This window comes from Bos mutus, chromosome 17 (genome assembly GCF_027580195.1).
Source record: "Bos mutus isolate GX-2022 chromosome 17, NWIPB_WYAK_1.1, whole genome shotgun sequence".
NCBI classification, from domain to species: Eukaryota; Metazoa; Chordata; class Mammalia; order Artiodactyla; family Bovidae; genus Bos; species Bos mutus.
The window spans coordinates 43716897-43739833 of record NC_091633.1 but is presented as its reverse complement, the minus strand read 5'-3'; the positions used below and the strand labels follow the sequence as shown (position 1 = coordinate 43739833).

General features: G+C 38.1%; 1 protein-coding gene across 3 annotated transcripts in view; it reads left to right on the top strand.

The window, feature by feature from the left end:
• SCLT1 (sodium channel and clathrin linker 1) overlaps positions 1-22937 on the top strand; it is a 226186-nt gene that overhangs the window by 73863 nt on the left and 129386 nt on the right. For all 3 annotated transcript variants that reach the window (XM_070386529.1, XM_070386528.1, XM_070386530.1), the window contains 2 exons: positions 12072-12194; positions 20212-20277. In XM_070386529.1, coding sequence (XP_070242630.1) covers positions 12072-12194; positions 20212-20277 — 189 coding nt within the window. The remainder of the gene's footprint in view (positions 1-12071; positions 12195-20211; positions 20278-22937) is intronic.

Sequence of the window (22937 nt, the reverse complement as noted above, 5' to 3'; positions counted from 1 at the left end):
CACTTTCACTTTCATCAAGAGGCTTTTTAGTTCCTCTTCACTTTCTGCCATAAAGGCGGTGTCATCTGCATATCTGAGGTTATTGATATTTCTCCCGGCAGTCTTGATTCCAGCTTGTGCTTCCTCCAGCCCAGCATTTCTCATGATGTACTCTGCATAGAAGTTAAATAAGCAGGGTGACAATATATAGCCTTGACGTACTCCTTTTCCCATTTGGAACCAGTCTGTTGTTCCATGTCCAGTTCTAACTGTTGCTTCCTGACCTGCATACAAATTTCTCAAGAGGCAGATCAGGTGGTCTGGTATTCCCATCTCTTTCAGAATTTTCCACAGTTTATTGTGATCCACACAGTCAAAGGCTTTGGCATAGGCAAGAAAGCAGAAATAGATGTTTTTCCAGAACTCTCTTATTTTTCGATGATCCAGCGGATGTTGGCAATTTGATGTCTGGTTCCTCTGCCTTTTCTAAAACCAGCTTGAATATCTGGAAGTTCATGGTTGATGTATTGCTGAAGCCTGGCTTGGAGAATTTTGAGCATTACTTTACCAGCATGTGAGATGAATGCAATTGTGTGGTAGTTTGAGCATTCTTTGGCATTGCCTTTCTTTGGGATTGGAATGAAAACTGACCTTTTCCAGTCCTGTGGCCACTGCTGAGTTTTCCAAATTTGCTGACATATTGAGTGCAGCACTTTCACAGCATCATCTTTCAGGATTTGGAATAGCTCAACTGGAATTCCATCACCTCCACCAGCTTTGTTCGTAGTGATGCTTTCTAAGGCCCACTTGACTTCACATTCCAGGATGTCTGGCTCTAGGTGAGTGATCACACCATCGTGATTATCTGGGTCGTGAAGATCTTTTTTGTACAGTTCTTCTGTGTATTCTTGCCACTTCTTCTAAATATCTTCTGCTTCTGTTAGGTCCCTACCATTTCTGTCCTTTATCGAGCCCATCTTTGCATGAAATGTTCCCTTGGTATCTCTAATTTTCTTGAAGAGATCTCTAGTCTTTCCCATTCTGTTGTTTTCCTCTATTTCTTTGCACTGATCTCTGAGGAAGGCTTTCTTATCTCTCCTTGCTATTCTTTGGAACTCTTCATTCAAATGGGAATATCTTTTCTCCTTTGCTTTTTGCTTCTCTCCTTTTCACAGCTATTTTTACGGCCTCTTCAGACAGCCATTTTGCTTTTTTGCATTTCTTCTCCATGGGGATGATCTTGATCCCTGTCTCCTGTACAGTGTCATGAACCTCACTTCTTTTCCAATTTGGATTCCTTTTTTTTTTTTCCTTCTCTGATGGCTGAAGCTAGGACTTCCAGAACTATGTTGAATAATAGTGATGAAAATGGACACCCTTGTCTTGTTCCTGATCTTAAGGGGAATACTTTCAGTTTTTCACCATTGAGAATAATGTTTGCTGTAGGCTTATCATATATGGCCTTTACGGTGTTGAGGTAGGTTCCTTCTAAGCCCGTTTTTTGAAGAATTTCAATCATAAATGGTGCTAAATTTTTTCAAAGGCTTTTTCTACATCTATTGATATGACTATATGGTTTTTATCTTTCAATTTATTAATATGGTGTATCACATTTATTGACTTGCATATATTAAAGAATCCTTGCATCCATGGAATAAACCTAACTTGATCACAGTATATGAGCTTTTTGATGTGTTGCTGAATTCTCTTTGCTAAAATATGTTGAGGATTTTTTCATCTATGGCCATCAGTGATACTGGCCTGTAGTTTTCTTTTTTTGTGTGTTGTCTTTCTCTGGTTTTAGTATCAGGGTGGTGGTGGCCTCGTGGAATGAGTTTGGAAGTGTTCCTTCCTCTGCAATTTTTTGAAAGAGTTTAGAAGGATAGGCATTAGCTCTTCTCTCTAAATGTTTGATAGAATTCTCCTGTAAAGCCATGTGGTCCTGGGCTTTTCTTTTTTAGGATATTTTGTTCACAGTTTCAATTTCAGTGCTTGTAATTGGGTTCTTCATAATTTCTATTTCTTCCTGGTTCAGTATTGGAAGTTTGAACTTACCTAGGAATCTGTCCATTTCTTCCAGGTTATCCATTTTATCACCATATAGTTGTTCATAATAGTCTCTTATAATCCTTAGTATTTCTGCATTGTCTGTTGTAACCTATCCTTTTTCATTTCTAATTTTGTTGATTTGATTCTTCTCTCTTTTTTCCTTGATGAGCCTGGCTAAAGGTTTATCAATTTTATTTATCTTCTCAAAGAACCAGCTTTTAGTTTTATTAATCTTTACTATTGTTCTTTTGTTTCTTTTTCAATTATTTCTGCTCAAATCCTTAGGATTTCTGTCCTTCTAATTTTGAGGGTTTTTTTGTTCTTCTTTTTCCAGTTGTTTTAGGTGTAAAATTAGTCTATTCGATGTTTTTCTTGTTTCTTGAGGTAGGATTGTCTTGCTATAAACTTCCCACTTAGAACTGCTTTTACTGCATCCCATAGGTTTTGAGTTGTCGTGTTTTCATTGTCATTTGTTTCTAGAAATTTTTCAATTTCCCTTTTGATTTCTTCTGTAACTGGTTGGTTATTTCGAAATGTGTTGTTTAATCTCCATATGTTTGTGTTTTTCACAGTTTCTTTTTTGTAATTGATATCTAGTTTCATAGCATTGTGGTCAGAGAAGATGCTTTATATGATTTCAATTTTCTTAAATTTACTGAGGTTTGATTTGTGACCCAAGATGTAGTCTATCCTGGAGAATGTTCCATGTGCACTTGGGAAGAAGGTCTTCTGCATTTGGATGGAATGTCCTGAAGATATCATTGAGATCCATCTCATCTAATGTATCATTTAAGACTTGTATTTCCATATTAATTTTCTGTTTTGATAATCTGTCTGTTGGTGTGAGTGGTGTGTTAAAGTCTCTTACTATTATTGTGTTATCATCAGTTTCTCCTTTTATGTCTCTTAGTGTTTGTCTTATGTATTGAGGTGCTCTTATGTTGGGTGCATAGATATTTACAATTGTTATGTCTTCCTCTTGGATTGATCCCTTGATCATTATGTACTGTCCTTCCTTATCTCTTGTAATATTCTTTATTTTAAGGTCTATTTGTCTGATATGAGGATTGCTACTCCAGCTTTCTTTAGCTTCCCATTTGAATGGAATATATTTTTCCATCTTCTCATTTTCTGTCTATATGTATCTTTAGGTCTAAGGTGGGTTTCTTGTAGACAGCATATTTATGGGTCTTGTTATTTAATCCGTTCAGCCAGTCTGTGTCTTTTGGTTGGAGCAGTTAATCCATTTACATTTAAAGTAATCATTGATATATGTGTTCCTATTGTCATTTTCTTAATTGTTTGGGGTTGAGTCTGTAGATCCTTTTTCTTTTATATTTCTTGTCTATATAAGTCCCTTTAAACATTTGTTGTAAAACTGGTTTGGTGGTACTGAATTCTCTTAACTTTTGCCTGTCAGAATAGATTTTTATTTCTTCATCAATTTTGAATGAGATCCTTGCCAGGTACAGTAAGCTTAGTTGTAGATTTTTCCCTTTCAGTACTTTAAATAATATCCTGCCATTCCCTTTTGGCCTGCAGAGTTTCTGCTGAAAGATCAGCTATTAAACATATGGGGTTTCCCGTGTATGTTACTTGTTGCTTCTCCCTTGCTGCTTTTAATATTCTTTGTTTGTGCTTAGTCTTGGTTAGTTTGATTAGTATATGTCTTGGCATGTTTCTCCTTGGATTTGTCCTATATGGAACTGTTTATGCCTCTTGAACTTGATTGACTATTTCCTTTTCCATGTTGGGGAAATTTTCAACTATAATCTCCTCAAAAATTTTCTCATACCCTTTCTTTTTCTCTTCTTCTGGGACCCCTATAATTCAAATGTTGGTGCATTTGATATTGTCCCAGAAGTCTCTGAGACTATCCTCAATTCTTTTCATTCTTTTTACTTTATTCTGCTCTTCAGAAGTTATTTCCACTATTTTATCTTCCAGGTCACTGGTTCTTCTGCTTCAGATATTCTGCTTTCAATTCCCTCTAGAGTGTTTTTAATTTCAGTAATTGTGTTGTTTGTATGTTTATAATTCTGTGTCTTTGTTAATTGATTCTCGTTATTTTCTCCATTTTGTTTTCAACGTTTTTGATCATTTTTACTATCATTATTCTGAATTCTTTTTCAGGTAGTTTGCCCGTTTCCTCTTCATTTATTTGGACTTCTGTGTTTTTAGTTTGTTCCTTCACTTGTGTAGTATTTTTCTGCCTTTTCTTTATTTTTTTTTTTTAACTTACTGTGTTTGAGGTCTTTTCCCAGGCTTCAAGGTTGAATTCTTTCTCCCTTTTGGTTTCTGCCCTCCTAAGGTTTGTGTAAGCTTCATATAGGGTGTGATTTGTGCTGAGTTTTTGTTTGTTCGTTTGTTTTTCCTCTGACGGGCAAGGCTGAGTGAGGTGGTAATTCTGTCTCTGATGATTAGGTTTGTGTTTTTTTTTGTTGTTTGTTGTTTAGATGAGGTGTCCTGTACTACTGGAGGTGCTACTGATGGTTGGGTGATGCCGGGTCTTGTATTCAACTGATTTCCTTTGTGTGAGTTCTCATTCTTTCATACTCCCTAGGGTTAGTTCTCTGGTAGTCTAGGGTTTTGGAATCAGTGCTCCCACCCAAAGGCTCAGGGCTTGATCTCTTCAATGACCCTCGTCAAATTGGTGTAGCCAAAATGCCATTATGTTTCCTCTTAGGGATTTTTCATCCACAGACCCCAACTCTGCTCTGGATCTCATATCTGACCTATCAGAGAACAGCATCTGAAATTGAGAAGTGGTACCCATCCTTCTAATTCATGCTGAGCCCAGTAGAGTAGAGATGGGAGAGGCTGGATGGTGTTCCCAGACTGTCCTCCGAAACTGATTTCCCTGGGCGTCTTCCTTGGAGGGGACTGTAGAGACCCACACTCAGAAAACGCTGCTTAGTTTGGCATTTAAATCCAGCAGGCCAGTAATAACACTCATACTGCTTAAAAGTTTTCTGCTTTCCTCCTCCAGGCAGAAGGGATCTTTAAAGAACGAGGAACTGGGAAAGCCCAATTCCTCAATGAATGAATAAGGTTTTTGCTCTGCTTTGTGGAGGACTATCCTGGTTCTTCAGATGGTAAAGAATCCACCTGCAATGTCCCTAATATATTTTTAATTGAAGGATAATTGCTTTACAATATTGTGTTGTTATTTTCTGCTATACTTCAACATGAATCAGCTGTAGGCATACTTATGTTCCCTCCCTCTTGAACGTCCCTCTCACCTCCCATCCCATCCTACCCCTCTAGGATGTCACAGAGAATGGGTTTGAGCTCCTTGAGTCACACAGCAAATTCCTACTGGCTTTCTGTTTTACATATGGTAGTTTATTGTTTCCATGCTAGTCTCTCCATTCATCCCACCTTCTCCTTCCCCCCAGCCCCATGTCCACAAGTCTTTCCTCTATGTCTGTGTCTCCATTGCTGCCTGCAGGTGGGTTCATCAATACCATTTTTCTATATTCTGTGTTGTTACTGTTCAGTCTCTCAGTCATGTCCAGTTCTTTGTGCAGCATGCCAGGCTTCCCTGTCCTTCACCATCTCCCAGTTCAGTTCAGTTTAGTTCAGTTGCTCAGTTGTGCTAGACTGTTTGCGACCCCATGGACTGTAGCACTCCAGGCCTCCCTGTCTATCACCAACTCCAGGTTTACTCAAACTCATGTCCTTTGAGTTGGTGATGCTATCCAACCATCTCATCCTCTGTCAACCCCTTTTCCTCCCGCCTTCAATCTTTTTCAGCATCAGGGTCTTTTCCAGTGAGTCAGTTCTTTGGATCAGGTGGCCAAAGTGTTGGAGTTTCAGCTTCAGCATCAGTCCTTCCAGTGAATATTCAGGACGGATTTCCTTTAGGATTGAGTGGTTTGATCTCCTTGCAGACCAGGGGACTCTCAAGAGTCTTCTCCAATACCAGATGGAAAGCATTGGTTCTTTGGCACTCAGCCTTGTTTTTGATCCAACTGTCACATCTATACATGTGTACTGGAAAAACCACAGCTTTGAATCTTTGTTGGCAACCTGATGTCTCTGCTTTTAATATGCTGTCTAGGTTTGTCTTACTTTCCTTTCAAGGAGCAAACATCTTTTAATTTCGTGGCTGCATTCACCCTTTCTCTGTGATTTTGGAGCCCAAGAAAAGAAAATCTGTCACTGTTTCCACTTTTCCCCCTCTGTTTGCCTTGAAGTTATGGGACCAGATGCCATGGTCTTAGTTTTTTGAATGTTGAATTTTCAGACAGCTTTTTCACTCTCCTCTTTCACCCTCATCAAGAGTCTCTTTAATTCCTCTTCTCTCTCTGCAATTAGAATGGTATCATCTGTGTATCTGAGGTTGTTGATATTTCTCCTTGCAATCTTGATTCCAGCTTGTGCTTCATCCAGCCTGGCATTTCGCATGATATACTCTGCATATAAGTTAAATAAGCAGGGTGACACTATAAACCCTTTACATACTCCTTTCCTAGTTTGGAACCAGTCCGTTCTTCCATGTCCAGTTCTAACTGTTGCTTCTTGACCTGAATGTAGGTTTCTCAGGAGACAGGTAAGGTGGTCTGGTATCCCAATCTTTAAGAATTTTCCACAGTTGGTTGTGATCCACACAATCAAAGGGTTTAGTGTGGTCAGTGAAGCAGAAATAGATGTTTTTTTGGAATTCTCTTGATTTTCTGTGATACAGCGGATGTTGGCAATTTTATCTTTGGCTCCTCTGCCTTTTCTAAATCCAGCTGTTATATCTGGAAGTCCTCAGTTCACGTACTGTTGAAATCTACCTTGAAGGATTTTGAGCATTACCTTGCTAGCGTTTGAAACGAATGCAGTTGTGCAGTAGTTTGAACTTTCTTTGGCATTGCCTTTCTTTGGGATTGAAATGAGAACTGACCTTTTCCAGTCCTGTGGCCACTGCTGAGCTTTCCAAATTTACTGGCCTATTGAGTGCCCCACTTTCAGAGCATCATCATCTAGGATTTGCGATAGCTCAGCTGTAATTCCATCACCTCTACTAGCTTTGTTTGTATTGATGCTTCCTAAGGCCACTTGACTTTGTCCTCTAAGAAGTCTGGCTCTAGGTGAGTGGTCACACCATTGTGGTTATCTGGGTCATTTAGATCTTTTTTTGTAACGTTCTTCTGTGAATTCATGCCACCACTTCTTAATATCTTCTGCTTCTGTTAGGTCCGTACCATTTCTGTCCTTTATTGTGCACATCTTTGCTCGAAATGTTCCCTTGGTATCTCTAATTTTCTTGAAAAGATCTCTAGTCTTTCCCTTTCTATTGTTTTCCTCTATTTCTTTGCATTGTTCAGTTAGAAAGGCTTTCTTCTCTCTCCTTGCTATTCTTTGGAACTCTGCATTCAAATAGGTATATCTTTCCTTTTCTCCTTTGCCTTTTGCTTTCCTAAATTGAAGAAAGTAGGGAAAACCACTAGACCATTCAGGTATGACCTAAATCAAATCCCTTATGATTATACAGTGTAACTGAGAAATAGATTTAAGGGCCTAGATCTGATAGATAGAGTGCCTGATGAACTATGGACTGAGGTTCATGACACTGTACAGGAGACAGGGATCAAGACCATCCCCATGGAAAAGAAATGCAAAACAGCAAAATGGCTGTCTACAGCGGCCTTACAAATAGCTGTGAAAAGAAGAGAAGCGAAAAGCAAAGGAGAAAAGGAAAGATATAAGCATCTGAATGCAGAGTTCCAAAGAATAGCAAGAAGACATAAGAAAGCCTTCTTCAGCGATCAGTGCAAAGAAATAGAGGAAAACAGAATGGGAAAGACTAGAGATCTCTTCAAGAAAATTAGAGATACCAAGGGAATATTTCATGCAAAGATGGGCTCGGTAAAGGACAGAAATGGTATGGACCTAACAGAAGCAGAAGATATTAAGAAGAGATGGCAAGAATACACAGAAGAACTGTACAAAAAAGATCTTCATGACCCAGATAATCACGATGATGTGATCACTGACCTAGAGCCAGACATCCTGGAATGTGAAGTCAAGTGGGCCTTAGAGAGCATCACTACGAACAAAGCTAGTGGAGGTGATAGAATTCCAGTTGAGCTATTTCAAATCCTGAAAGATAATGCTGTGAAAGTGCTGCACTAAGTATGCCAGCACATTTGGAAAACTCAGCAGTGGCCACAGGACTGGAAAAGGTCAGTTTTCATTCCAATCCCAAAGAAAGGCAATGCCAAAGAATGCTCAAACTATCGCACAATTGCACTCATCTCACACGCTAGTAAGTAATGCTCAAGATTCTCCAAGCCAGGCTTCAGCAATATGTCAGCCGTGAACTTCCAGATGTTCAAGCTGGTTTTAGAAAAGGCAGAGGAACCAGAGATCAAATTGCCAACATCTGCTGGATCATGGAAAAAGCAAGAGAGTTCCAGAAAAACATCTATTTCTGCTTTCTTGCCTATGCCAAAGCCTTTGACTGTGTGGATCACAATAAACTGGAAAATTCTGAAAAAGATGGGAATACTAGACCACCTGACCTGCCTCTTGAGAAATTTGTATGCAGGTCAGGAAGCAACAGTTAGAACTGGACATGGAACAACAGACTGGTTCCAAATGGGAAAAGGAGTACGTCAAGGCTGTATATTGTCACCCTGCTTATTTAACTTCTATGCAGAGTACATCATGAGAAATGCTGGGCTGGAAGAAGCACAAGCTGGAATCAAGATTGCCAGGAGAAATATCAATAACCTCAGATACGCAGCTGACACCACCCTTATGGCAGAAAGTGAAGAGGAACTAAAAAGCCCCTGGATGAAAGTGAAAGAGGAGAGTGAACAAGTTGGCTTAAAGCTCAATATTCAGAAAACGAAGATCATGGCATCTGGTCCCACCACTTCATGAGAAATAGATGGGGAAACAGTGGAAACAGTGTCAGACTTTATTTTTCTGGGCTCCCAAATCACTGCAGATGGTGACTGCAGCCATGAAATTAAAAGACGCTTACTCCTTGGAAGGAAAGTTATGACCAACCTAGATGGCATATTGAAAAGCAGAGACATTACTTTGCCAACAAAGGTTCGTCTAGTCAAGGCTGTGGTTTTTCCTGTGATCATGTATGGATGTGAGAGTTGGACTTGAAGAAGGCTGAGTGCCGAAGAATTGATGCTTTTGAACTGTGGTGTTGGAGAAGACTCTTGAGAGTCCCTTGGACTGCAAGGAGATCAACCAGTCCATTCTGAAGGAGATCAGCCCTGGGATTTCTTTGGAAGGAATGATGCTAAAGCTGAAACTCCAGTACTTTGGCCACGTCATGCGAAGAGTTGACTCATTGGAAAAGACTGTGATGCTGGAAGGGATTGGGGGCAGGAGGAGAAGGGGACGACAGAGGATGAGATGGCTGGATGGCATCACTGACTGGATGGACGTGAGTTTGAGTGAACTCCGGGAGTTGGTGATGGACAGGGAGGCCTGGCATGCTGTGATTCATGGGATCGCAAAGAGTCGAACACGACTGAGCAACTGAACTGCCCTGAAGTGATATTTGCTAATATACAGTATTTGTTTTTCTCTTTCTGACTTATTTCATTGTACATAATAGGTTCTTCATTCATCTACTTCATTAGAATTGACTGAAATGTCTTCCTTTTTATGACTGAATAGTATTCCATTGTATATGTGTAGAAGCTTCTTTATCCATTCATCTGGATGGACATCTAGGTTGCTTCCACGTCCCAGCTATTGCAAATAGTGCTGCATTGAACGCTAGGTTACCTGTGTCCTTTTCAATTATGGTTTTCCCAGGGTATATTCCCAGTAGTGGAATGGTTAGATCATATGATAGTTTTATTCCTTGTTTTCTTAAGGAATCTCCATACTCTTCTCCATAATGTCTGTATCAATTTACATTCCTACCAACCATGCAAAAGGAGTTCCCTTTCTATACACTCTCTCAAGCATTTATTATTTGTCAATTTTTTTCATTATGGCCATTCTGATCAGTGTGAGGTAATAGCCCATGTAGTTTTGATTTGGATTTCTCTGATAAAGTACAATATTGAGCTACTTTTCATATGTTTATTAGCCATCTGTATGTCTTCTTTGAAGAAATGTCTGTTAAGGTCTTCTGCCACTTTCCACTTTTTAATTGGGTTGTATGTTTTTCTGTTACTGAGTTGCATGAGCTGCTTGTATATTTTGGAAATTAATCCTCTGTCAGTTGTTTGGTTTGCTATTCTCCCATTATGTGGGTTGTCTTTTCACCTTGTTTATAGTCCTTTGTTGCAAAAGCTTTTAATTAGATCACACTTGTTTGTTTATATTTCTATTACTGGAGGAGGTGGGTCATAGAGGATCTTGCTGTGATTTATGTCATAGAGTTTTTTGCCTCTGTTTTCCTCTAAGAGTTTTATAGTTTCTGGTCTTACAGTGAGTGAGGGAAGTCACTCAGTTGTGTCCGACTGTTTGCGACCCCATGGACTGTAGCCTACCAGACTCCTCCGTCCATATTTTCCAGGCAAAAATACTGGAGTGGGTTGCCGTTTCCATCTCCTGAAGATCTTCCCAACCCAGGGATTGAACGCAGGTCTCCCACATTGTAGGCAGACGCTTTACCATCTGAGCCATTACATTTAGGTCTTTAATCCATTTTGAGTTTATCTTCATGTATGGTGTCAGAAAGTGTTCTAATTTCATTCTTTTAAATGTAGCTGTTCAGTATTGCAGCACCACTTATTGAAGAGACTGTCTTTTCTCCGTTGTGTGTTCTTGCCTCCTTTGATGAAAGAAAGAGGACATAAACAGATGGAGAGTAATTTCTTGTTCCTGGATTGGAAGAATCAATGGTATCAAAAATCAATATACTATCAAAAGCAGTCTACGGATTCAGTGCAATCCTTATCAATTTACCAATGGCATTTTTTACAGAACTAGAACTAAAAATTTCACAATTCATATGGAAACATAAGAGACCCTGAATAGCCAAAGCCATCTTGAGAAAAAAGAATGGAGCTGGAGGAATCATTCTTCCTGATTTCATGCTATAATACAAAACTGTAGTCATTGAGACAGTATGGTACTGACACAAAACAGAAATATAGACCAATGGAATAAGATAAAAAACCCAGAGATAAATCCATGCACCTACGGGCACCTTATCTTTGGCAAAGGAGGCAAGAATACAAAGCTAGGACATTTTAGAACAAATAGGAACCTAAGAATGCATTTCAGTAGCCATTAGAGCAATGACCATATCACAGGTTACATCATATAAACTTTGGTAAACTCCATTGTAAACTCGTGCAGATGAGAGTAAAAAAGAGAATAATGCCTTCCTTTTATTATGAACGTAATTTTGTCTTCAAGGGTCTCTGTATCACTTTTGAGAATTACTTGTTGAAAGAATAATGACCTGATAAAATTCTTATTATAAAATACTAGATGAAAATAGTATAATACAATCAGCATACTGTATCAGTCCCAGTTTTTTTTTTTTTTCCTTAAGAAAAAAATACAAAACTCTCCCCTCAGATCACATTTATAAACAAGAATACATCTAACATTTATCAAGTTGATTGTGTCCAGATGTTAGCAGTATTTATTATCACATGGTTTTAAAAAATCAGGTAATTTTTTCTTCTGCATTTTTCTGTATTTTCATAATTTTTTAGGATAAACATTACTTTTGCAATCAGAAAAAACCACTTGTGCTTTACCAAGGAAAGTTTTCTTGGCTTATACTTGTAGAATTTTTATGGCTTACACTACACTTTTTTGTGGAACAAGGAAAGTGGTTTAAATCTCTCTCTCTGGTTGAAGGGTTTTCATTTTGCTATTAAATCTGAATAAAAAGAAAATTTCAAACTAAAGAATTTTAATGTTTAGTTTTACTCTCTAATTATTAATACAACTTTATATCATCAAAAATATTGCAACCATACCATCTTGTATAAATTCTATTTTTATTTTGTGACTTTATATATAAGAAGTCATTGTGTAAAAGAATGTGATTCATTTATCCTGTGTGGTAGCCTACTAATAATGGGTTTGCTAATGTTTTTCTTTTATAGGAAAAAGCTCAGGCTGTAGAACTCTGGCAGACTGTTTCTCAGGAGTTGTACAAGCTACAGAAACTTTACCAAGAACATATGACTGAGGCCCAGATTCATGTTCTTGAAAGTCAAAAGCAAAAGGTAATTTTGGATTTCATGGTTTTCTTGTGTATCAACAAGTTGCATTCTGGAGAAATTCAGTTTTGGCGAAGAAGGCCCAAGTCTCTAGTGTAAATTTATGTTGGCAATAAATAGATCTTTGATGGTTAGAAATCTTTTGAACACATTAAATGATTAAAATAGTGCCTAGTGTACATTGGGTTTTATAATGTTATTAGCCCTGCAGGCTGTCTTTAGGGCTAAAAAGTGGCCATAAGATTTTATGTATAAATGAATCTCTAAAACTTTTATACTCTTGATTTTTTTACCTGATTAAAAAAAAGACCAAAACTGTTCATTAGTTTATGGACAGTGAAGAAGGCTACTCAAATGTGACAACACTGTGTAAAACAAAAATGTTAACAACTTAAATGTGACCTTTTACTGAAATAGATGTTAAGTGCCTCTAACATAAATTCATCAGAATAGGATTTTAAAAGAGGAAGGAATCTTAATGGTTATTAAGGATTTCTTTATGTCCAAAGCAAGAATCATTTTATATTCTTTTAAAGTGGGCATATAACTTTTGTTTTATCTCTCTGTTAACACACACTCACTATCTCACAAGACCATCCATTCCATTGCAAAATCTACCTCCCTTATCTTTCCATTGATTCTTTTCTGCTAGGTATATTGAAGACTTTATGACACAGAGCAGGTATCTTTTTTATGCTTTGGTGAACTTAGAATATTCCTTTTTAAGTTCAGATCAGCTTCCAACATTTTATCCTTTGAACTTTCAATGTATGAAATAACCTTAGTATTCCTGTGATGTGAAGTTTTTGCTAGTCCCCCTTCTGGGACATCTTCATCATTTTCATCAGAACTTCTTTCTTCACTCATGTTGAGTTCTCTTTCACTAAGTTACCCTGCCGGTGTGTCTGTACTCTCCTGACTAGTGGCAGTGTCCATGTTCTCACATTCAGATATTTTCTCCTGTAACTTCATTTACAACAACATCCAGAGTTATCACTTTCTGTTTCTTTGCAGCAGTTTTGTCTTCATTGGCTAATTCCTTCTTTCAGTTATCAATTATTTTAAAAATGTCACATGAGTATAGTATCACTGGAAGAAAAGGAGACAGCACAACTGCACACTTTGCTATCTGTGCATGAACTGAGTAACAGAAGCTCTGAGACAAGACACAGACTTCGAAAGTAATTAGACACTGATCATGATGTTCTGTTATCACATAGTCAGTTGTAGACTGAAGAGTTAGCAGTAAAGTCTGTGTTTTATGTAATAATAATTACTATACTGAGTAATATATAATCAATGTTATATATAGTATTATACAGTTAATGTATTGGTGTCTGAAATTTGAATCATGTTATACAGGACTAATATAATTGAACAGCACTGTAGTAAGTGAAAATCATGCATTTCAAGACTACAGGACATGGACTGCCCATACTCTTTCAGTGCATGAGATGCTGCATTGTTGTCTCATATTTCATTCTGTTTAGTTGTGCTGAATTATAAAGTCCTTTAAAATGTGTTTAAAGAGGAACAATAATAAGCCAAATATCGAAGCAACTGGTGGAATAAAGATTCTTCTGACCATATTCTCATATAGTGAAGAAAGCAATTCTCCTTCTTATCAAGACTATGTTATTGGTATATGTGTTGGTTAGGAAGGAGTTGACTTTTCTCACCACAGTATCGGACCATACTTTCTCCAGAGAAATTCATAGTAATTTATACATACATATGTGTGCGTGCGTGCCAAATTGCTTCAGTTGTGTCTGACTATTTGAGATGCTATGGACTGTAGCCTGCCAGGCTCCTCTGTTCATGGCATTCTCCAAGCAAGAATACTGGAGTGGGTTGCCATGCCCTCGTTCAGGGGATCTTCCAGATCCAGGGATTGAACCCACATCTCATGCCTCTCCTTCCTTGGCAGGCGAGTTCTTTACCACTAGCACCACCTGGGAAGCCCCATACATATATGTAATACTGCAGTTTATGTTATACATAATATAATACTTAACAAAGCTAGTGGAGGTGATGGAATTCCAGTTGAGCTATTTCAAATCCTGAAAGATGATGCTGTGAAAGTGCAGCATTCAATGTGCCAGCAAATTTGGAAAATTCAGCAGTGGCCACAGGACTGGAAAAGGTCAGTGTTCATTCCAATCCCAAAGAAGGGCAATGCCAAAGAATGCTCAAACTACTGCACAATTGCACTCATCTCACACGCTAGTAAAGTAATGCTCAAAATTCTCCAAGCCAGGCTTCAGCAGTATGTCAACCATGAACTTCCAGATGTTCAAGCTGATTTTAGAAAAGGCAGAGGAACCAGAGATGAAATTGCCAACATCCACTGGATCATGGAAAAAGTAAGAGAGTTCCAGAAAAACATCTATTTCTGCTTTCTTGACTATGCCAAAGCCTTTGACTGTGTGGATCACAATAAACTGTGGAAAATTCTGAAAGAGATGGGGAATACCAGACCACCTGACCTGCCTCTTGAGAAACCTATATGCAGGTCAGGAAACAACAGTTAGAACTGGACATGGAACAACAGACTGGTTCCAAATGGGAAAAGGAGTACATCAAGGCTGTATATTGTCACCCTGCTTATTTAACTTCTATGCAGAGTACATCATGAGAAACGCTGGGCTGGAAGAAGCACAAGCTGGAATCAAGATTGCCAGGAGAAATATCAATAACCTCAGATACGCAGATGACACCACCCTTATGGCAGAAAGTGAAGAACTAAAGAGCCTTTTGATGAAAGTGAAAGTGGAGAGTGAAAAAGTTGGCTTAAAGCTCAACATGCAGAAAACAAAGATCATGGCATCTGGTCCCACCACTTAATGGGAAATAGATGGGGAAACAGTGGAAACAGTGTCAGACTTTATTTTTCTGGGCTCCCAAATCACTGCAGATGGTGACTGCAGCCATGAAATTAAAAGACGCTTATGCCTTGGAAGGAAAGTTATGACCAACCTAGATAGCATATTCAAAAGCAGAGACATTTCTTTGCCAACAAAAGTTCGTCTAGTCAAGGCTATGGTTTTTCCAGTGGTCATGTATGGATATGCAAGTTGGACTATAAAGAAAGCTGAGCACTGAAAAATTGATGCTTTTGAACTGTGGTGTTGGAGAAGACTCTTGAGAGTCCCTTGGACTGCAAGGAGATCAACCAGTCCATTCTAAAGGACATCAGTCCTGGGTGTTCATTGGAAGGACTGATGCTAAAGCTGAAACTCCAATACTTTGGCCACCTGATATGAAGAGTTGACTCACTGGAAAAGACTCTGATGCTGGGAGGGATTGGGGGCAGGAGGAGAAGGGGATGATAGAGGATGAGATGACTGAATGGCATCACCAACGCTATGGACATGAGTTTCAGTGAACTCCGGGAGTTGGTGATGGACAGGGAGGCCTGGCATGCTGCGAGTCATGGGGTCATAAAGAGTTGGACACGACTGAGCTATTGAGCTGATCTGACTGAATACCTAACATAATATCTTACAGTCTTATTATTTGCAAATGATTTGTAATTACTGAGTGCTTTGTTGTAACTCAGGATTTGAATGTGTCTGTAGAGTTCCCTGGTGGCTCAGTGGTAACGAATCCTCCTGCCAATGCAAGAGACACAAGAGACATGGGTTCAATCCCTGGGTGGGAAGATCCCCTGGGTAAGGAAATGGCAACCCACTCAAGTATTCTTGCCTGGGAAATCCCATGGACAGAGTAGCTTGGTGGGCAACAATCCATGGGATCACAAAGGAGTCAGACACGACTTAGCATCTAAACAACAACAAATATTTAAAACTATGAAATAATTCCAATTCTGATTCCTTTCCTGTGGATTTTTGATAAGGCAGCTATCACTGTGTCTGTCTTCACCTCTTACAGTTTTCAAATTCCAGTTCATGAGTATTTGTTTTATTATCATTACAAATGGGTATTTTTACCTAAAGAAGTCATAATAATACTTACGTTGCTTTTCAGTTTACAAAATGATTTTTCCAAACATGCCCTGGTTTGAAAATAACACACATGTAGTCTGAGCTGTAATACTTTTACGTCTGAGATCTAGAAATCATTTCTAATATAAATATGTTTTTGAAGGCTGTTTCTTCATTTAGGTCAGTAAACTAAGCCATTAGATTTTGTTTTCCACCTGAATAAGATCATTTTTATGGTACAGCTTTGAAGTTAGGGTTTTTGGGGGGTTTTAGTTGTTACTGTTGCTGTTTGCATAGACCTTACAGATAATACTTTGTCTTTATTTGAAGCTCTAGCTATCAAGCTTTAAATCTGTCATCTGACATATTAACAGCTCCTCTCAACTTTATGTCACCTGCACATATGATGTTTAATTTGATCATAGTAGATAATTAAAAGGTTTAAAACTTGTGGAGCAGTCAAACCATGAGACTCATAAAAAGAGGAAAAGGCATAATAATAACTGTGCCATGGTTTGTATTATAGGTTTTAAATAGGTTTGAATGCGGTTTTTCAATATGGGACAAGGTGTCTCTATCATACCTGTCTCCTGATGGATTGATTTCTAGAAATAATTTTGATGTTGTTCAGTCATTTAGTCATGTCCGCCGCTCAGTCATTACCCCATGGACAGCAGCACACCAGGCTTCCCTGTCCTTCACCATTTCCCCGTGCTTGCTCAAAATCAAGCTGTCCATTGAGTCAATGATATCATCCAGCCATTTCAACCTCTGTCATCCGCTTCTCCTCCTACCTTCAGTCTTTCCCATCATCAGGGTCTTTTCTAATGAGTCAGCTCTTTGCATCAGGTGGCCAAAGTATTGGAGCTTCAGCATCGGTCCTTCTAATGAATATTCAGAACTGATTTCATTTAGGATTGACTGGTTTGATCTCCTTGCAGTCCAGGGAACTCTCAAGAGTCTTCTCCAACACCACAGTTCAAAAGCATTAATTTTTTGGCGTTCAGCCTTCTTTGTGGTCCAACTCTCACATCCATACATGACTACTGGAAAAACCATAGCTTTGACTAGATGGACCTTTGTTGGCAAAGTGATGTCTCTGCTTTTTAATATGCTGTCTAGGTTTGTCGTAGCTTTTCTTCCAAGGAAAAAGCATCTTTTAATTTCGTGGCTGCAGTCACCATCTGCAGTGATTTTGGAGCCCCCAAAAATAAAGCCTCTCCCTGTTTCCATTGTTTCCCCATCTCTTTGCCATGAAATGATGGGACTAGATGCCATGATCTTCATTTTTTGAATGTTGAGTTGTCAGGCAGCTTTTTCACTCTCTTTCACCTTCATCAAGAGGCTCTTTAGTTGCTCTTCACTTTCTACCATAAGAGTAGTGTTATCTGCATATCTGAGGTTATTGATATTTCTCCCAGCAATCTTGATTCCAGCTTCTGCTTCATCCAACCTGACATTTCACATGATGTACTCTGCATAAGTTAAATAAGCAGAGTACTCCTTTCCCAATTTTCACCCAGTCTGTTGTTCCATGTCCTGTTCTGTTTCTTGACCTGCATACTAGTTTTGCAGGAGGCAGGTAAGGTAGTCTGGTATTTCCATCTCTTTAAAGAATGTTCCACAGTTTGTTGTGATCCATACAGTCAAAGTCTTTAGTGTAGTCAATGAAGCAGAAGTAGAGTTTTTCTGGAATTCGCTTGCTTTTTCTGTGATCCAGTGGATATTGCCAATTTGATCTCTGGTTCCTCTGCCTTTTCTAAATCTAGCTTGAACATCTGGAAGGTCTCGGTTCACATAATGCTGAAGCCTGGCTTGGAGAATTTTGAACATTACTTTGCTAGTATGTGAAATGAGTGCAATTGTGCGGTAGTTTGAACTTCTTTGGCATTGCTGTTCTTTGGGTTTGGATGGAAAACTGACCTTTTCCAGTCCTGTGGCCACTGCTGAGTTTTCCAAATATGTTGGCATATTGAGTGCAGCACTTTGACAGCATCATCTTTTAGGATTTGCCGTAGCTCAGCTGCCATTCCATCACTTCCATGAGGTTTGTTTATAGTGATGCTTCCTAATGCCCACTTGACTTTGCACACAGAGATGTCTGGCTCTGGGTGACTGATCACAGCATCGTGGTTATCTGGTTCATTAAGATCTCTTTTGTAATGTTCTTCTGTGTATTCTTACCACCTCTTAATATCCTCTGCTTCTGTTAGGTCCATCCCATTTCTGTCCTTTACTGTGCCATCTTTGTATGAAATGTTCCCTTGGTATCTCTAATTTTCTTGAAGAGATCTTTAGTCTTTCCCATTCTGTTCTCTTCCTCTATTTCCATTGTTCTCTTAGGAATTCTTTATCTCTCCTTTCTGTTTTTAGAACTCTGCATTCAAGTGGACATATCTTTCCTTTTCTCCTTTGCCTTTTTGCTTTTCTTCTTTTCTGTTATTTGTAAGGCCTCTTTAGACAGCCATTTTGCCTTTTGCATTTCTTTTTCTTAAAGATAGTTTTTATTACCACCTCCCGTACAATGAATGTCACAAACCTCCATCTATATTTCTTCAGGCACTCTATCAGATCTAATCCCTTGAGTCTGTTTGTAGTCTATTTGTATTTCCACTGTATAATCATAAAGGATTTGATTTAGATCATACCTGAATGGCCTCATGGTTTTCCCTTTCTTCAATTTAGGTCTGAATTTTGCAATAAGGAGTTCATGATCTGAGCCACAGTCAGCTCCAGGTCTTATTTTTGCTAACTTCTCCATCTTCGACCACAAAGAATGTAATCAGTCTGATTTCAATATTGACCATGTGGTGATGTCAATTTGTAGAGTTATCTCTTGTGTTGTTGAAAGAGGGTGTTTGCTATGACCAGTGTATTTTCTTGGCAAAACTCTGTTAGCTTTTGCCCTGCTTCATTTTGTACTTACTCCACAGCCAAACTTGCTTGTTACTCCCAGTATCTCATGACTTCCTACTTTTGCATTCCAGTCCCCTGTGATGAGAAGGACATCTTTTTTTGGTGTTAGTTCTAAAAGGTCTTGTAGTTCTTCATAGAATGATTCAACTTCAGCTCTTTGGCATTAGTGATTGAGGCATAGACTTGGATTACTGTGATATTGAATGGTTTGCCTTGGAAACGAATAGAGATCATTCTATTTTGAGATTGCACCCAGGTACTTCATTTTGGGCTCTTCTTTTGACTATGAGGGCTACTCTATTTCTTCTAAGGGATTCTTGCCTATGGTAGTAGATACAATGGTCATCTGAATTAAATTCGCCCATTCCGATCCATTTTAGTTCACTGTTTGCTAAAATGTTGGTGTTCACTCTGCCATCTCCTGTTTGACCACTTCCAATTTACCTTGATTCATGGACCTAACATTCCAGGTTCCTATGGAATGTTGTTTTTTACAGCATTAGACTTTAATTTCACCACTAGACACATCCACAACTGGGCGTTGTTTCTGCTTTGGCTCCGCCTCTTCATTCCTTCTGGAGCTATTTCTCCGGTCTTCTTCAGCAGCCTATTGGTTCATCTTTCATTGGGTCATGAAAGAGTTCATCTTTCAGTGTCATATCTTTCTGCCTTTTCATACTGTTCATGGGTTTCTCAAGGCAAGAATGCTGAAGTGGTATGCCATTCCCTTCTCCAGTGTACCACTTTTTGTCAGAACTGTCCACCGTGATCCATCCATCTTGGGTGACCTACATGGCCTGGCTCATAGTTTCATTAAGTTAGACAAGACTGTGATCCATGTGATCAGTTTGGTTAGTTTTCTGTGATTGTGGTTTTAATTCTGTCTGCTCTCTGATGGATGAGGATAAGAGACTTGAAATAATGATTTCACATAAAATAATGAGCCACGTTAGTTTCCATATTGTCAACTTATTTAATTTTGTAGTCATTAAACATTTGTTTCTTTTTATTTCTTTGACTATTGATCTCATAGTACTTGTTGGAAGAAATACAAGTGATGTCATCTAGATTTAGGCATAATAATTTTAGACTTGATTTTAGTCTAATTTTAAATATGGGTTTTAAACACAATGTTATTTATGTACCCTTTCTTCCTGCTATAGGATCAGCTGACAAGTTTTCAGCAGCTGACCAAGCATCTTCATGTTACTAATGAGAACGTAGAATTGGTAAGTGAAAATATCCATTTAGTGCACTTATTACATAAATTAGAAATTGTCACTGTAAGTAGTTGTATTTTTGCTAAGGTAAATCAACAAGATAAAAAACTTGAAATTAAAATAGGTAGGCAGTACTCTTTTCTTTTTATCTGTCTTTTCTTTTGCATTCAGTAGCATGACATGGGAGTTTACAGTAGGTTCTAGAGATATAAAACTAACATCTATCTGAAATATATTCTAATCTGAAAATGCTCTTAGGGTTTTTGGTAAGATCTGCTGAGAATAATCTAGACTGTGAGTGCCTCAAAAGTAGGGTTCATTCTTTATTCTTAGTATTTCTTCTAGAATATGGTATTTCAGTTCAGTTCAGTCACTCAGTCGTGTCTGACTCTTTGCAACCCCATGAATCACAGCACGCCAGGCCTCCCTGTCCATCACCAACTCCCGGAGTTCACTCAGACTCACGTCCATCGAGTCAGTGATGCCATCCAGCCATCTCATCCTCTGTTGTCCCCTTCTCCTCCTGCCCCTAATCCCTCCCAGCATCAGAGTCTTTTCCAATGAGTCAACTAAGGTATCAACTAAGAATGGTGGAATTGCTAGACAAATGAGTAGCCCAAATGCTTAAAACCAGTAGGACACTGAGAACCACTTGTTAGTTGATTGACCACCCATCACCTGAATTGCTACACCTAAATTTCCCTGTAATTTTTCCCAAAAGAAATAGAATTAGCCTTCCCAGTTGTGCTCTTTAACCCCTACACACACACTTTTCTTTGTTGTTGTTGTTTTTTGTTTTCCTTCTTGGAATTTTATTTTACCTGATTGTTGAGTAATAGGATTATGACATCTCAGGTAATTCCTCTCTTTCCTTTCTTCATTTTGCTTAGTTACCCTGCTAATCCTTGTTAGTTCCTAATGCAAATGTCTTTGCTTAAGAGTGGAGTTGTGCCATTAAAAGTAAGTTTATCCAATCAATTTTATTCTACTTTAAAAAATTTCTCCTTTAACCATGTAAAAAATAACTAAATTTCTCCCTATTTATGTTAATATTGGAAGTTTCTAATCACTTATTTTTAATAATGTGCTTCTTAGAGTTTTAAAATAGTACTAAAGGGCTCCAAAATAAAATGATGACTGGCTTCCTTAATTAAGAAGTCTTGTTTCTACATGACATGAATAATTTAACCTAACGTCGCAATTGCTTATTCTTTCTTTCAGTATTTCCTAAAAGTGTGCTATTAACATAATCCTCTGGAATTTTATACCACAGTGCCCATATTTTATTTTATTCAACCCTAAATTATTCTGATGAAAGTCATAGAAAGCTATGTAAATATTTACAGGACACACTTAAAAAATTTCTAGTGAATGAGTGAAAGTCACTCAGTCACGTCTGACTTCGCAACCCCATGAAATTCTCCAGGTCAGAATACTGGAGTAGGTAACCATTCCCTTCTCCTGGGGATCTTCCCAACCCACGGATCGAACCCAGGTCTCCCGCATTTCAGGCAGATTCTTTACCATCTGAGCCACCAGGGAAGCCCACCTCCCCCAAAAAAGAAAAAAATTGTAAGGTGTTCATAATAACAGACCAAAACTAAGAATAATAAACTATGGATATAATAATAGAGATACAGAAATGAAAGTTGGATGAAGCACTTATGTTATAAGGAGCAAAGAAAAGACTATCCTGTGGTTAAGGAAAAATACTAAGAGAAATTTTTTAAGAGTTTGTCTTAATACATCATACATTAAGGTGTAAAGACTCTACGAAATGTAAATGTTAAGTGATTGTAAAGATTTTGTAAATCTCAAGAACATTCAGAGCATGGTCATAGAAGCAAATTTGAGTCAAAATCAAATAATTTCCATTAAAAATTTTTCTGATTATATGAATAAACTCTTAAACGAATAGATTCCTATATATGTACAGAAAGTTGATGAGTATATAATAAATAAAATCTTTTACAACCAGTGTACTTTAGTAATAGGCAGAATGTAAAATGCCCTGAACTAAATGATACCTAAAAATATGTTTATATTTATTTATTATTACTATAGATACAATAAGAGTTTATGTTTCCTACAGATTGTCTTTACTGAAAGCATATTTTTCTTGAGATTTATTCATCTCTATAAAGTAACCCAAAAATATTTGTCAGTTGCATACTAAGTTCCTTCCACTGTCATGGGTTCTCTAGTTGAAGAGAAATGTGCATTTGTTCACAGAGCCCCTATCTAACTGGTAGGAGACTTTCAGGGTCCTTTATGCATCTCCAAATTCTATATTATTAATATATTACACAGTTTTCTTTGTGATCACAAATATGTAACATCATAAAGCCATATTCAGATGCAATTGTTGAGCTCTTACTAGGCTTGCTATCAGGTTATGTGTGATTGTTCGCTACGCTAGCTTCTTAAAATTCACAATTCTAATGTATACTTCCACTAATTACTCTACATAATCTACCTTTAAAGTGCTCACATAAACACAAGCACTAGTTATGCCAGTTCAAAGACTATATGTTATAGTAAAACATTAATGGTACATTACAAACGTTATAAAGGAATTCAGAAACATGAATCAGTTTGGGCTGAGTCATTGAGATAACCTCACAGGAGAATTTGAATCGATATTAAAGATCATCTAGTCCCTCAAATGA